The sequence below is a fragment of the Pteropus alecto genome, unplaced genomic scaffold (assembly GCF_000325575.1).
Source record: "Pteropus alecto unplaced genomic scaffold, ASM32557v1 scaffold20, whole genome shotgun sequence".
NCBI classification, from domain to species: Eukaryota; Metazoa; Chordata; class Mammalia; order Chiroptera; family Pteropodidae; genus Pteropus; species Pteropus alecto.
The window spans coordinates 37595418-37609318 of record NW_006436298.1 but is presented as its reverse complement, the minus strand read 5'-3'; the positions used below and the strand labels follow the sequence as shown (position 1 = coordinate 37609318).

Sequence of the window (13901 nt, the reverse complement as noted above, 5' to 3'; positions counted from 1 at the left end):
TGAGTCAGACTGAATGAAGATCAGCAGAACATTAAGTGTAGAGGGAAACACCAACAAAGACAGTTTTCCTCATTACATTGAGTAAATTCCCCAATACTCAATAAGGGGAGATTGGAAATTCATATCAGAGCCGATTGTACATAATTTGTAGTTTGCTATATGTAATTATACATATAGGAAATTGTAGAGTAATCTGTATATGTTCTCATTTCATAGTACAAATCTAATCATTTTAATGAGTTTCTTTTTTTGTCATATAAAGTCATGTATTAAAGACCCACCAAAATGAAAACTCCACAGGCAGGAACTGCAATTTACTGTACTCACCACTATACCTGCAGCACCGAGCACAGTGCCTGTGTGTAGACCTTTGTTATGTTTTCTGGCTGATCAGGCCTTTTGACTACCCTTCCTATGTTTAGGAATGGTCTCTCCTTACAAATTCAACCTCCTCAAACTAGCATCCAGAAAACAAATTTTCCAGCCTCCCTTGCATTTGAGAGACATGTGATCCAGGCTCCAATAACTAGCTGCACACACAAGGGACTTCTATTCAGTAGTGAGCAACACAAGGAAGTTTACCCTAATTCTTTTTTTTTTTTTTTTTTTAGCAGAAGTGAGAATTGAAGCATTAGGCTTTCTCCTCCCATAAGCTTTTCCTGAATATTGCCACCCCACTCCAGGGGACTAGGTTAGCTACTCTTCCTCTAGGTCTACTGTTTCGTTGTACTTTCCTATTGTATTATAATTATTAGCATCTTTTATTAGGTTGTGATCTGCTGTAATACTTAAGGTAATACTAGCTGCTCTCACAAACAAACCAAAAATCTACAGTTACTCAAACATAAAAGAAGTTTCCCTTTTCTAATCATATAAAGTCAAAATAGGGTGCCCAGTATCAACAGACAGCCCTGCTGCAGGAGGTAATTCAGGGACCCTGGCCTCTTCCATCTTGTGGTTTCACCATCTGTACCACATGACTTCCCGGGGTGTCATGCCCATCTGAATGAGCCTGAAGGCAAAGGGTGTGGAGAATCACACACTAGGGGTTTTATGAGCCAGGTTCTGAAGTGATGTTTATCACTTCTATTTATATTCTATCACTCAGAGCACATCCTCAAAGCATGGCTACACCTAACTGGCAGATATAGCCTAGCTTCCTGCAACTTCTTCCTAGTAAGAATATATCAGCACCAGAAAATTATGATAAAGTGCCGTATCTTAACTTTCTATCTTTTCACTTGCTTCCTTCTTCCATAGCTGGGAAAAAGGATTACAGTAAGAAGGCTAATCATACAGTAACTCTGTGTAAATCACAGACAGATGTGGCTCTGACCTGGATTCCTTTTTCTTGGCTCTCCAGCGCTTTTTTCCTAAACATTTCTGTTTGCAGGGCACACATTCATTGGAGAGTTATTTCTCAACACTTTGCCTAAAACTGCTCTTATCTCCAGGCTCCCCATGTGTCAGTTTGAAAGGGAAAGTGCTTAGCGTGCAGCCTGGGCGCCACATGTGTTCTGACATGCTGGCATGTGAAAGCATTAGAAGGTTCCAAATCATTGCCTATTGGCCACCCACAGACTAATGAAGAAATCATCTTTTTTATTTTATTCTGCCTCTCCTAGGTGCCTTATCAGCGGCCAGGGAGAGCTGGGAATACGACTCGGGTGCCAGGGACCTCCAAAGCCCAGACTTGCAGAGTCAGTCGGCCCTACAGAAGCTTCTTGAGTATGGCGGAAGCTCTTTGCATCAGCAGGCTACTGCTCTCCACAAACTGCTCACACAGTCCCCACATTTTGGCAAGTCTGTAGGAGGAAGCTATCTAGAACTGGCCAACACGGTGAGTACTTTCTGGTTCACAGAAATCTTTAAGCCTATGTGTATATTCCAATGAAAACATTTTAATTTTGAGCTCCAGGGGACATATCGATATTGTCTTTTGTATTGAGCTAATAAGCATTTCCAGCATTGCAATAATGTTAAGTGCTCCAAACATTTATGATTTATTGGTGACTTTACTCATCATGAAGAGCAGAGTAAATGCTTAAAAAGTGTCTTTGGTGTGTAATTTGTACAGGTTCATTTACTAGAATATCTACAATAGATTTCCAGAACTAGAGTACTTCTATGCTACCAGACATTACAAATTAACAGGATATAATCCTTTCTGTTCTCTAATTTGGACTTTACTCATTTGAAAAACAAACAGAAAAATAGTTCATCGAACGTTTGATTATCATTTCTACTTGTACTTTTAAAATATTTTCTCTTGAAAACTATGGCACAACTTAGAATTCCACTATGCTTAGTTTAACCTTCCCTTTTGCCTTGAGATGAATCATTTACAATGATGAGCTATGGTTGGAAAGCTATTGTCTTCCCTTTTAAGTTAGCTCTGGGGAACCAGGGTGGATGGCTGATGGCCTGGGCCATTTTGAGTGACACATAGACAGTTTATAAATTGAGATTGCTATCCAATCTCTGTGGTAATGTCCATAAATCTACCTTGCTTCTTGACACTGAAGTTCGAATGTGGAACAGACATGTGGTTCACTTATCCTACATATATATACAGTCTGTTTTGATGTAGACCACTGGTTTTCAGATTTTTTTGTGTGTATTTGAGCCACATTTTCTAATTCTGACATTTTTGGTGGCATGTTTGAAGAAACTAACAATCCTAAATATGCCAGCAATAATTAAAATACAATCATCAGACAAAGTCCAGTTAAAGGACATTCTACAAAATACCTGACCAGTACTCTTTGAGACTGCCAAGGACATCAAAAGCAAGGAAAGTCTGAGAAAGAGGAACTGTCACAGCTAAGAGGAGCCTAAGAAGATATGACTGCTAAATGTAATGTGATAATCTGAATGGGACATTAGGTACAAACTAATGAATCAGTTACAGACTTTAATTAATAATGTGTCAATTGTGGTTCATTAATTGTGACAACTATACCATAATAGCGAAGATATTAATAATAAGGGAAACTGGGTATGAGGGATATGAGGATTTTCTTTTCTATCTTTGCAACTTTTCTGTAAATGTGAAACTATTATAAAATTTAAAATGAATTAAAAATGCACACATTCACACACCATCACACCTAGAGTATGACTATGTCTCATATACCTGTAAAAGTACTCATAGTTATTGCACTGTTTGTCACTTGTTCACCTGCAAGGACATTCTTGCTCAGTTTGAATAGAACCATCAGCTATCCTAATCTTGCCTTCCTGCATGCTCAGGAGACTAGGCAAGCATCAGTAAATATGTTATCTTTCTTTGGCATGGGCCTGGACTTATGCTATGCTGTTACAAATAATTTGCAGCAAGCTAGACTTTCTCTGTACTATATCAGTACAGCTTGTTTCAGGACAGACACACCATTGCAGTATGGGTAATAACAAGAAACTGATCAAATTTATTTTGATCAAAATTGACATTGCTCAAAACACATTGATCAAAATTTAGTGGTACCCATCCATTCTGATGGGTTCAGAATTCATGGCCCACCAGTTTTCTGCTGCAAACGTACTATTGCAAACTGCAGGAGTGGGATGTTTCCTACCTTTGTATGGCTCCTAGGTTCTTAGCCTCTCCAGTAATCTCTTGGATTTCATTCTGTTTGCCCATCTCTCCTGATCAGAGGGCAACTCATCCCCTGGGCTTCCCATAGCCAGGTTCTCTTTGTGCATTATTGGAGAAGCTTTGAAACTGCCTGAGCTGACCTCTACAGTGTTCAGTTTGAGAAACACTCCCTTAAATTTTGAGGACCCAGCTCAAGCAGGAGTGTTCACATTACAGAAATTCATAAACTATACACTTAACAGTTTGCATACTTCTCTGGCTATAAAAATTGATGACAAACATATAATCAATGATAGTGACTATTCATTGAAACACATTGAATAAATAAGAAAAATACAGGCATTCAAGTCCTTTGACAGTGATTACATTATTGATTTTCTCACTGAATTGAAAATAAAAATTTAAAATACTATCTAAACTTGCGGACCCTTGATAATGTCTTTGACCATGTGAGAGAATGTATTTGACCCCTAATTCTTCACTTTTTCCTATATTTTTATCATTTGTTGTGTGATGTTGGAGTCCTCCTGTCAAGTATGAGAAATAATAAATAATTGTTATTTTAACCGTTGTGCTTAGGATGGTTTGTTTCATAGCAATAGTCGACACAAGGTCTGACCACAGAGGTCTATGGAGCCTAGTTTGAGAAGTGCTCCTTACCCAAAGAAAGCAAATAATCTCTCTAAACTGCATATTTGGGCAATGCTTTCACTTATATACTCACATTAAGAATAATTTATGTTCCTTTTAAAAGAAATCCTAAACTAATAAAATTAAGTTCTGGTTTGTTTGTTTGTTTGTTTGTTTTAATAGCTTTTAAGAGCAAAAGGCATTTTATCAGTGTCCAGTTCAGAGACAGAGAGCACACAGTAATTCACACAGGGAAAGTTTAACATAAAAAATTATTAACTAGTAGCAGGGATTACCTATTAAGGAGTAAATAAAACTCTAATGAATATAGGATTGGCATAGGTAAAGAGCAGTTACTCCCTCTAAAGCTAAGACAGAGTACCAAGGAAAAAACACATTTAGAAGAGGGCCCTGTTCTCTCCAGACCCCATTGGAAGGAAGTGGCTGGGGCCCACTGGATGACAGAGAAGATCCCTGAGATGCTGCAGGACAGGGCTTGTGAGCAGGAATCTAGCCCTCTGGAGCAGGGGTCCCCTACCCCTGGGCCATGGACCAGTACTAGTCTGTGGCCTATTAGGACTTGGGCCTCACAGCAGGTGAGCGGCAGGCGAGGGCGCAAAGCTTCATCTTTATTTGCAGCTGCTCCCTAGCGCCAGGATCACCACTTCATCTTCACCTCAGATCATTGGGCATTAGATTTTCATAGGTGCACCGGTCTCTGGTGCCAAAAAGGTTAGGGACCCCTACTCTGGAGTGTTAGCCCAGCTTGCTAGGATGCCACCCAATGGGGCATCTGCAAGACTCACTGAGCATCACTGAGAAGATGCTGGCTGAGGTGCCAGAGGATTCCCTGGGAAACTGCCTGGTGCAGTAGCGGCAAAATCCACTGAGAAGCCCCGCAAATGGCACCATTGAAACTTATTAGGTGTGAGCACCACAGGATGTTCTGTGCTACTGACTTCCTCCCTCCACAAGAGCAAGCAGTGGCAAGCACAATAGAACCAGGACAAGAATTCCCTTCTTCCTCCAGAGTCCCCCCAAGTGCCTCCTATTGACAAAGGAGAAATGTTTACAGGGTGCAGCTTTAGTATCATAAAGCAGGGCATGGAAGGGGGAATTTGGAGATGAGAGGTGATAAATTGATAACTGACACAAGCATTTTTAGCATAGAGAAGCTTCTAGGAGCTTCCTACACTAGCTTTTACCTCTTTAAGCATCTCTTTCTTTTCTTCTACCACTAAATACCTGTCTTATCTTGTTACTAAAATAGTGGATGATATGACTTTGAGGCCTAACACATTGCTTGTTGCAAAAGCAACAAGATGACATAGGTAGAAGCTTATAGCAGTTAGAGTTTTATCTGAGAAACAGAATGGCTAACATATATAGAACAAAGGATTTATTATAAGGGGTAGAGCCTACATGAATGTGGAAGCTGGTAGAGCAATCTATGCAGGTTGTTGATTCTGCATCTAGTGTTGAGCCTGATGTTACTATAAGTCTTTCAGATCAGCAGACAAGAAGGAAGGCTGGGTATAGAGGAGAGCAAGTACAGGCTGCAATACATGAGGACAAACTGAGACCCAGGAAGACAAACTGGAACCCACTTCTTTGTTTTACCATGTCCAACCTCCGTGCTGTGGGTGACCTGTAGGAAGAGCTGGCACCCATAACTATGGAGCTGCACACATACCTGGCCCAGGATTCAGAGACCCTGAGGGAGGAGCAAACCTGGCATACCCGAAGACAAGCAGCAGATGAGCAACAGCTTTCAGAGCATAAAAAATATGACTTCTTCACTTCTACCTTCTGGATTTCACACAGAATGTCTCTCATGGCCATACAGAACCATACAGGAAAGAGAACTCCGGGAAATATAGTTCCATCTTTGCTAAGTTGACTCAGTACCAAGCCACTACAGAGCAGTGGCGAAACTGTCAGTACACGCTGAGCCTTATTCATAAAGCTATCAGCAAAGCAATGTGACGCACTTCAGGAGATTAGTGAAGAAGAAATGCCATGGAAAAGATATACCGCCTATTCTCTGATAGATTTTCTCTCCAAAGATTTGTATTTCAGGGAAGAGTGCAAATATAAATTGCAATGTTATGGAGTCTGAGTAGTGACATATTTAAGTATTATAAAATATAAAACAACTGAAGTTTTATTTTCTAGCTACAAAACTGACAAATTCCTGAACGAAATATCAATTTCTAGATAAATCCTTCCAGCCATGCGACTTGTTTTTTATAAAGTATTCCTTATCAACTTTACTAATTTTATTAATAAAGATATTAATTAACTGATGTTAATTAAATATAAACATACTGTAAAAGAAGTCATGCATAAGATATAAAGTATTTAAAGCAATACAGAAAGTTGCTGAAAAGTTAGTCATCATTTGTCTCCCTGCCTTTCCTCATTTAAAAGGTCTTCACCAATTATTGTTATGTATTCCTGAATTGCTTTTAATATAGGGAACGTTCCATTTCTCCTTTTGTAATTTAAAGATACTATAATCATTACAGTACTTGCCAGATTTGGGTTTACCATATTGAAACCTTTGGTCAAGAGGGTGTGTCCTGGCTTTGGTTAGAGCAAGGCTGGTTGTTCTGGGAGCACTCTCTTCTGGGCATTGTTCAGAATCAAAGGACAAGATATTCTTAAGCAAAGGGCATGCTTATCACCAATTAGCTTTTCATAGAATTGGGACAATAGAAATAAAATATTGAATTTTTAGGAGGGGCTACAAGAAAGCTCTGTGGAGTTGATAAAAAAAAAAACAATTTCAGAATCTTAAATCATCACTTCTAAGTGATTGAAACTGAATTTCAAAAAATAAATAAATTTAGTTAGATAGAGGGGTGATTACATTTGGCTTTGTGTTGTTAGCTATAGAAATGCCAGCTATTTCTGGGAAAGTGCTCATTTCATGAGTTTTCCCTAACATTTCAAATGATGACATTGTAAGCACAGTTGCCTCATTGCTACATGGGTAGAGATAGCAGTGTCTGCCTTCTGCATCCTGCTGCTCAAGGGCAGTTTCCTTTAGAATACTTTGGACAATTTTGCTTCAACTTAGCCCATTTTATGATTTAATTTCACACTTACACTTTTTTGCAAAAGTGATTTATATTTTTAAAGGAGAAAAAAGATAGTTATGAGTTCTGCATAAAAACAATTTAAAAACAGATATAGCAAGTTCTGCAACTCTGTTTATCCAATAGTCCAAGCAGCTTTTTCTCTTTAGGCTGGTTATAACATCTAGGTGTTGGAAGTTGAATTTAAATGGTAACTATTATCACACAAATTTATATGATAATAATTATTAGCATAATTCATTATTAACCAAACTTTACTTAATGCAAAGTCCATAGTTATATTACGTTGGGGAATACTTTATCTACACATTTCAACCAATACAGAAAAATCTTCATATGTGCGTGAATAAGTAAGAAATCTGTGTCGTGGTGGCAAGATAGATAAGAATCTTCTTTTTGGTTTAATCATTTGACTAACTTCATAGAGACTGAGTTATTAATAAGTCTTCACAAGTACTTTTAAATTTCTAAAATACTCGTTAGTAATATATTGGAGATTAAGTTCTAACATCTTATTGAAATTACAATACTTTTGGGGGAAGAACTTTAAGTTTGATGGCGGTTTTTCTTTATTTGTAAAAATGAAGATGCTCTTAAAGGATAGTTGCTGTTACTATTATTATTATTCTTAATATAAAATCTGAAAATACAGGCTCTGTGGTTTAAGTTAATATTTTTTTGTTTGTTTCCTGGAGAGCTACTCTGTTTTTGTTTAGCAAAAACTGAGCTTACTGTTAGTTTTTTTTCTCTGCTCTTAACTTAGCTTCTGCTTTCTCTATGCCTTTGTCATAAATAGAAGGACTGACTAACTTATACAATGGCCAGAGGAATCCTTTTTTTTCCCTCTATAGTCTGTTTAGATTGTGAAGAGATAATATGGCACTCCTTATCAACAAATTTTCATCAATAAGATGTACAAAAGGCTTTTATACCATCCTTCAGATGCTTTTAATCTTGACAATGAACCAAATACCTGCACAATAAATGTTCATATTACAGGAATGGCTCCCAGATATTGCAACTTCATGGACCAGTAAAGTTGCAAAAGATTGAGACTTGCCAACTTTTTATGTTGCCAAAAATCAGAAGCCAATCTACCTACTATCTAATATCACCATCATTTCATAAAAGAAAGGACTTTTTGGCACCAAAAGTAGATAGGTATCTCTGAATTAGTAAATAAGGGAAAAAATTAATTTTACTTAATGGAAGAATTTACAATTGCTTTTGCTTTTCACACTTCTGCAATAACTGGTGGGAACCTTGTCACACATGAAGCTCTTGAGCAGGGTAACTAAGGATGTGGACCTCAGTGATACCCAGTGATATGCTCTTACATCTGACTTTGGACAAGTCAGTAAACCTCTTTCAGCCTCTACATTCTCATAAAGTAGGAATAAATTGCTTAATCCAATGTCTCATGCAAGTAGGTGCTCAATAAATAGTAGAAGCTGTTTTCCTCATCTAATTATCAGAAACAAATTTCTAGAGTTACTTCCAAGTGGATAAGTTTGGGGTAGAATTTGGAAACAGAAACTTAAAAAATTATGAGGAAATCAGATCTCTCAAGCACTTTTCAAGATATTTACTGAGCACTTTTTTATGAGCTAGGAGCTGTCTCAAAGATATTGTCATCATCAAAAATTATGCTGGAGACTAGGCAAAATGGTATATACAATAGGAGCTTCATTCATCCCCTCTTGCAACCACATCACAGTTGAGACAGAAATATGGAGCAAACAGAAAACAGAGTCACCTGGGGTCTAGATGAACAGAAGTCCTACAACCAAGGAGAGAAATAAGAAATCATCGTGCAACAGTTGGAGGGGGTGGGGGTTGGCAAAGACATGAGGCTGCCCGGTCCCCAGCAACTGAGTGAGACCAGGGCTACGGCAGCTGCAGACTGCAGGTGTAGATGTTCCTGTTAAAGGGGCCCTGTCTGCAACTGGAGTTTTGCAGTGATGGACCTGCTCACTCAGAGCACCAGCTCCAGTTGGCTGCTTGCAGGGCACCAAGGACTTACAGGGGGACATTGAGTTGTTTGAGCGAGGATCAGAGGCAAGGATCTCTCCCAGGCAGAAATGATGATGGTATCCATTGTTCCTCTGTTGAGCCCTCCCACTTCCCAGTGTGTGGAGGCAGCACTGCCATAGCTGAGATGTCATCAAACTGGATAACAGAGGTCACTCCGCCCAGAGGATTCCCTGAAACTTTGCCTCCCTCAACTCACCCCCTACCTAAGCCACATCCAGTGCCTTCAGCAAATTCTGTGCCACTTGCTGAGCAGCTCCAAGACTCACACTAGTAGCAACTGACCTCCGTTTCTGGTGTGGCCTCTTGAGGCAACTGCAAGCACAGCATCTGTGGATTGTTTGCTGAATCTTAACAGGTGGCCCTGGAGGGGCACAGGCTGGGGCTAAACTTGACCTATAACTGAATCCCCCTCAGGACTGTGCCACTGGACACCTACTACACAAAACCATGGTAATAAGACTGGGAGACTTAGGAACTTTGCTTGGTACATAGAAACTGACACAGAGAGGCAGCCAAAATAGGTAAACAAGGAGAAACTATATGAAAAAAAACAGAACAGAGATCAAGGAAAAATAGAGTCAAGCAACCTAACAGATGCAGAGTTCAAAACACTGGTTTTAAAGATTCTCAATGAAATTAAGGGAAGTGTAGATGAACTCAGTGAGAACTTTAACAAAGAGATTTAAAAAAATTATAAAAATGGAAATGGAAATTATAAAATGGAAACAGTCAGAAATGAAGAACATATTATCTTCAGGTGAAGAGTATATTAGAGGGAATCAACAGAGTAGATGAAGAAGAGGATCGAACCACCAATATAAAGGATGAGAAAGCCAAGGACACCCAATCAGAATAGCAAGAAAAAAGTATTCAAGAAGATAACAATAATTTAAGGAGCCTGTGGGACAAAATTAAGGATAACAAACATCTGTGTCATAGGGGTACCTGAAGAGGGAGAACAAGAAGTTGAATATATATTTGAAGAAATAATGAAGGAAACATCCCTAACCTGGTGAAGAAAATAGACATATAACCCCAGGAACTTCAGAGAGTCCCTCCCAAAAAAATGAACCCAAAGAGGCCCACACCAAGACACGTCATAATTAAAATTCCAAAGGTTAAATACAAAGAGAGGATCTTAAAAGCAGCAAAAGAAAAGCAGTTAGTTACCTACAAGGGAGCACCCATAAGACTGACAGCTGATTTCTCAAAAGAAACTATGCAGGACAGAAGGGTTTGGCACAAAATATTCAACATGATGAAAACCCAGGATCTATAACCAAGAATACTTTATCCAGCAGAGCTATCATTTAGATTAAGAGCTTCCCAGATACACGCACAAAAAAGCTAAAGGAATTCATCAACACCAAGCCAGTATTATAAGAATTGTTGGAGGGACCTCTTTCAGAAGAAAAAACATGTGTCAAAACATGAATAAAGAATGGTAATAACTACATTCCTATCAACAAGTACCTCAAATGGAAAAGAATTAAGTGCTCCAACCAAAAGATAGGGAGGCTGAAATGGATAAGAAAACAAGACCCCTACATATGCTGCCTATGAGAAGCTCACTTCAGATTAAAAGACACACACAGAGAAAAGGAAGGAGATGGAAAAAGATGGACCTAGAGGGTATTATGCTGAATGAAGTAAGTCAGATAAAGACAATAACCACATGATTTCAAGTACATGTGGAATCTAAAGAACAAAATAAACAACAAGAAAAAAATGGAAACAAACTGATAGATGCAGAGAATATTTTGAGGGCTACTAGGTAGGGGAGTGGTTTGGGGAGAATGGTGGAAAGGGCAAAGGGATTAAGAAGCACAAATGGATAGATACAAAATAAACATGGAGATATAAAGTGTAGCATAAGGAAAATAGTCAACAGTGTTGTAAAAAATATGTAAGGGGGAAGAGGGGTACTAGATTTATTGGGGTGACCACTTCATGAGTTATATAGATCTCTAATCACTATGCTATAAAACTGAAACTATTATATTATTATGTGCTAGCTATAATTGAAAAAAACTCATTGAATTGTATAATGTAAATATGAGCAACTAATTGTCTATTATATTTCAATAAAACTGGGGGGGGGGAATTATGCTGAATAATCTTGTAAGTAGAATTCATTTAGAAATACTAGATCATGAAAAAGGACAATAATTCCTACCTAGAGATGAAAGGATACTTTAAAAACCTTTGTCTGATCTCTTCATCTAAAAAATGGGGATATGGAGGCCCAGATCAAAATATCTGCCTAATATCACAGAAGGAGAACTGAGATTAGAAAGTGAGTTTCCTGACACCCTGCCATGCCCCTGTCCTGGATTAGAGTGATGTTCCTCATTGTTGGTAGGAAATGAGGAACCCCTGCATCCTCTCTTTGGGATCTTTGCTATTGGACTCTGGGCCACTCTTCTGCTCTGCTGAGTTGTGCTGGCTTGTTGTTCTTATGTCCTCTAATCTCCTCCATGGAGCTAATTCCAGCCACAACACCCCAGTACTGACGACCATTTGTTAAAAATATCAGCAAACTTCTGTACCAGGCCCCCTATTCTCCTAGCCACCTCATCCCTTTTCCAGGAACCCCAAGCCTACCATGATTCAGCCTCTAGGAGTAAATTCTGGTCCTGCAGGGGCCCCCGGCACTGCTGCCAGCTGGCATCTTGTGGTTATCTGTTCTAAATACTGGTGGCTGTGCCATAGCAGTTGTTAAATATTTTTAATATCTCTTCTGCTCTTTTGGCAATCTGTTGGACTGGAACAACAAATCCATTTTTAGAGCCTGATAAGACTGTGGGCTCCAACAGATAGTGAGATAGTGGGAGGCCATCGCATCTCACTCTCTTAAAGTGTTTTTAAGTGATTCTGTTGGATGATTCAACGGAGATTCATGTTTTATTCTATTCTACTGTCTTTGGGATCTATGATTTACCAGGGTAGGTAAAGGAATTTTGCAGATTTTAAAGTACACACTAGAGGGCAGTGGCCCCATATCTAGACACCTGACAATTATCACTTTCTTTGCATTTCTCTGCCCTCTTTTATGTAGTGAGGGGGAGAAGAGTCTCCTCCACATCATACAAATTCCATTTATGTTTGAAGTGTTTTATGAAAACAGATCAGCTACTTGGCAGCACCCTATCATTCCTCGTAGTTTCTTTTTCATCCTTCTTTCAATGACTTATCTCAGTGGCGCTTTAATAGTAGAGTTATTTATTATTAACATCTTAATGACCTTTTTCTATTTTAAAGACAAGGCAAAGGAGAGGTAGGAAACATACATTCCTAAGATGGAATAGTAAGATTTTCTATCTTTCCATCTTCGTATTTGTGAATAAAGTAGTGAAGTAAGAATGAGGAAGAAGAAAGGTACGGTGAAGTGTTCTTTTTATTTTGCATCTGCAGAGGCAAAAATCATTTACATGAGTCTGCAGAACTGTTTCCTTCCCCATGATCACTAAAGAGATTTATGTTCTAGTTTACTCAGTTTACCTCTCCCGCCAGCTCCTCAGTAGGGGAGCATCTTGCTGGCTGGGGGAGAGGTACAGCTGATCTGTATAATAAAGAGATGGTCTGGGGGGTGGAGGGTGAGTAGACTGAGAGACAAGGAAGCCACTAGGCTGCGTGTTTGCAGAGATCTGGAACATTAAAGAGAGAAGTTTTAATGCAGCTGAATAGTGTAGTGGAGTTTAAGAAGAAAGCAAAGGGACATTAAGAAGTATGTCAGTGGATTATTTAAGTCAACCTTTGATGGAATCTGAGGAATTAGTGTTCATAAAGAATTTGATTTATTTTTAATTACTTTTGATTGTTGGACTGTTTCCTTCACAGGAATAACCCTCATGGACTGGATTATGTGAGTCCCTAGATTTATAAAAGTTATATATAGAATGAACTTGCAAGGATTTGTTTTTGAATTTGTGAGATATGTAGCAGTTGTGTTCATACACATGTGTGTTTGTGTGTGTGTGTTCACTTTGTTTACTTTTAGGCACAGGTGGGATATAAGATGCTCTTTTCACTTTGACCCAACCAGAGTCCTGAGGGAGAAACGATTTAATAAATCGTGTTAAGTGCTTTGGGTAGAGTATTTTGCTTAATTCTTACAATGGCTTGTTGCCATACATATGGATATGATCCCTGTGTATAGATGAGAATTTTGAGGATTAGAGAGGTTGCCTGGAAAGAAACAGTCAGGATACATCAATGTGAGATTCAAACCTAGCTTTATCCGACTCTGTGGCTCAAGCTTGTAACCATCATTTATGTCCCTGCAGAGGAGGGAGCAATGATCCAGGAAATGCCAAGAAATAATCATTCCTTCTCCTGACCAAAACTACAGGGTGCAGTGCTGTCTCACACACTCTGAACTGAACTGGGTATGGGTTTCTGATTTTATTCCTTCATAGTACAAAAACAATGCCCTGGCTGGTCTGGGGATAGCCTCGGCCATCACACACACTCATTCTCTCTCTCTCTCTCTCTCTCTCTCTCTCTCTCTCTCTGATTGTTTTTTTCTTTTTCTCTTTTTT

At 38.8% G+C, this 13901-nt stretch overlaps 1 protein-coding gene across 1 annotated transcript in view; it reads left to right on the top strand.

The window, feature by feature from the left end:
* MCC (mutated in colorectal cancers) overlaps positions 1 to 13901 on the top strand; it is a 379504-nt gene that overhangs the window by 96061 nt on the left and 269542 nt on the right. The window contains exon 3 of the mRNA XM_025047770.1: positions 1626 to 1840. Coding sequence (XP_024903538.1) covers positions 1626 to 1840 — 215 coding nt within the window. The remainder of the gene's footprint in view (positions 1 to 1625; positions 1841 to 13901) is intronic.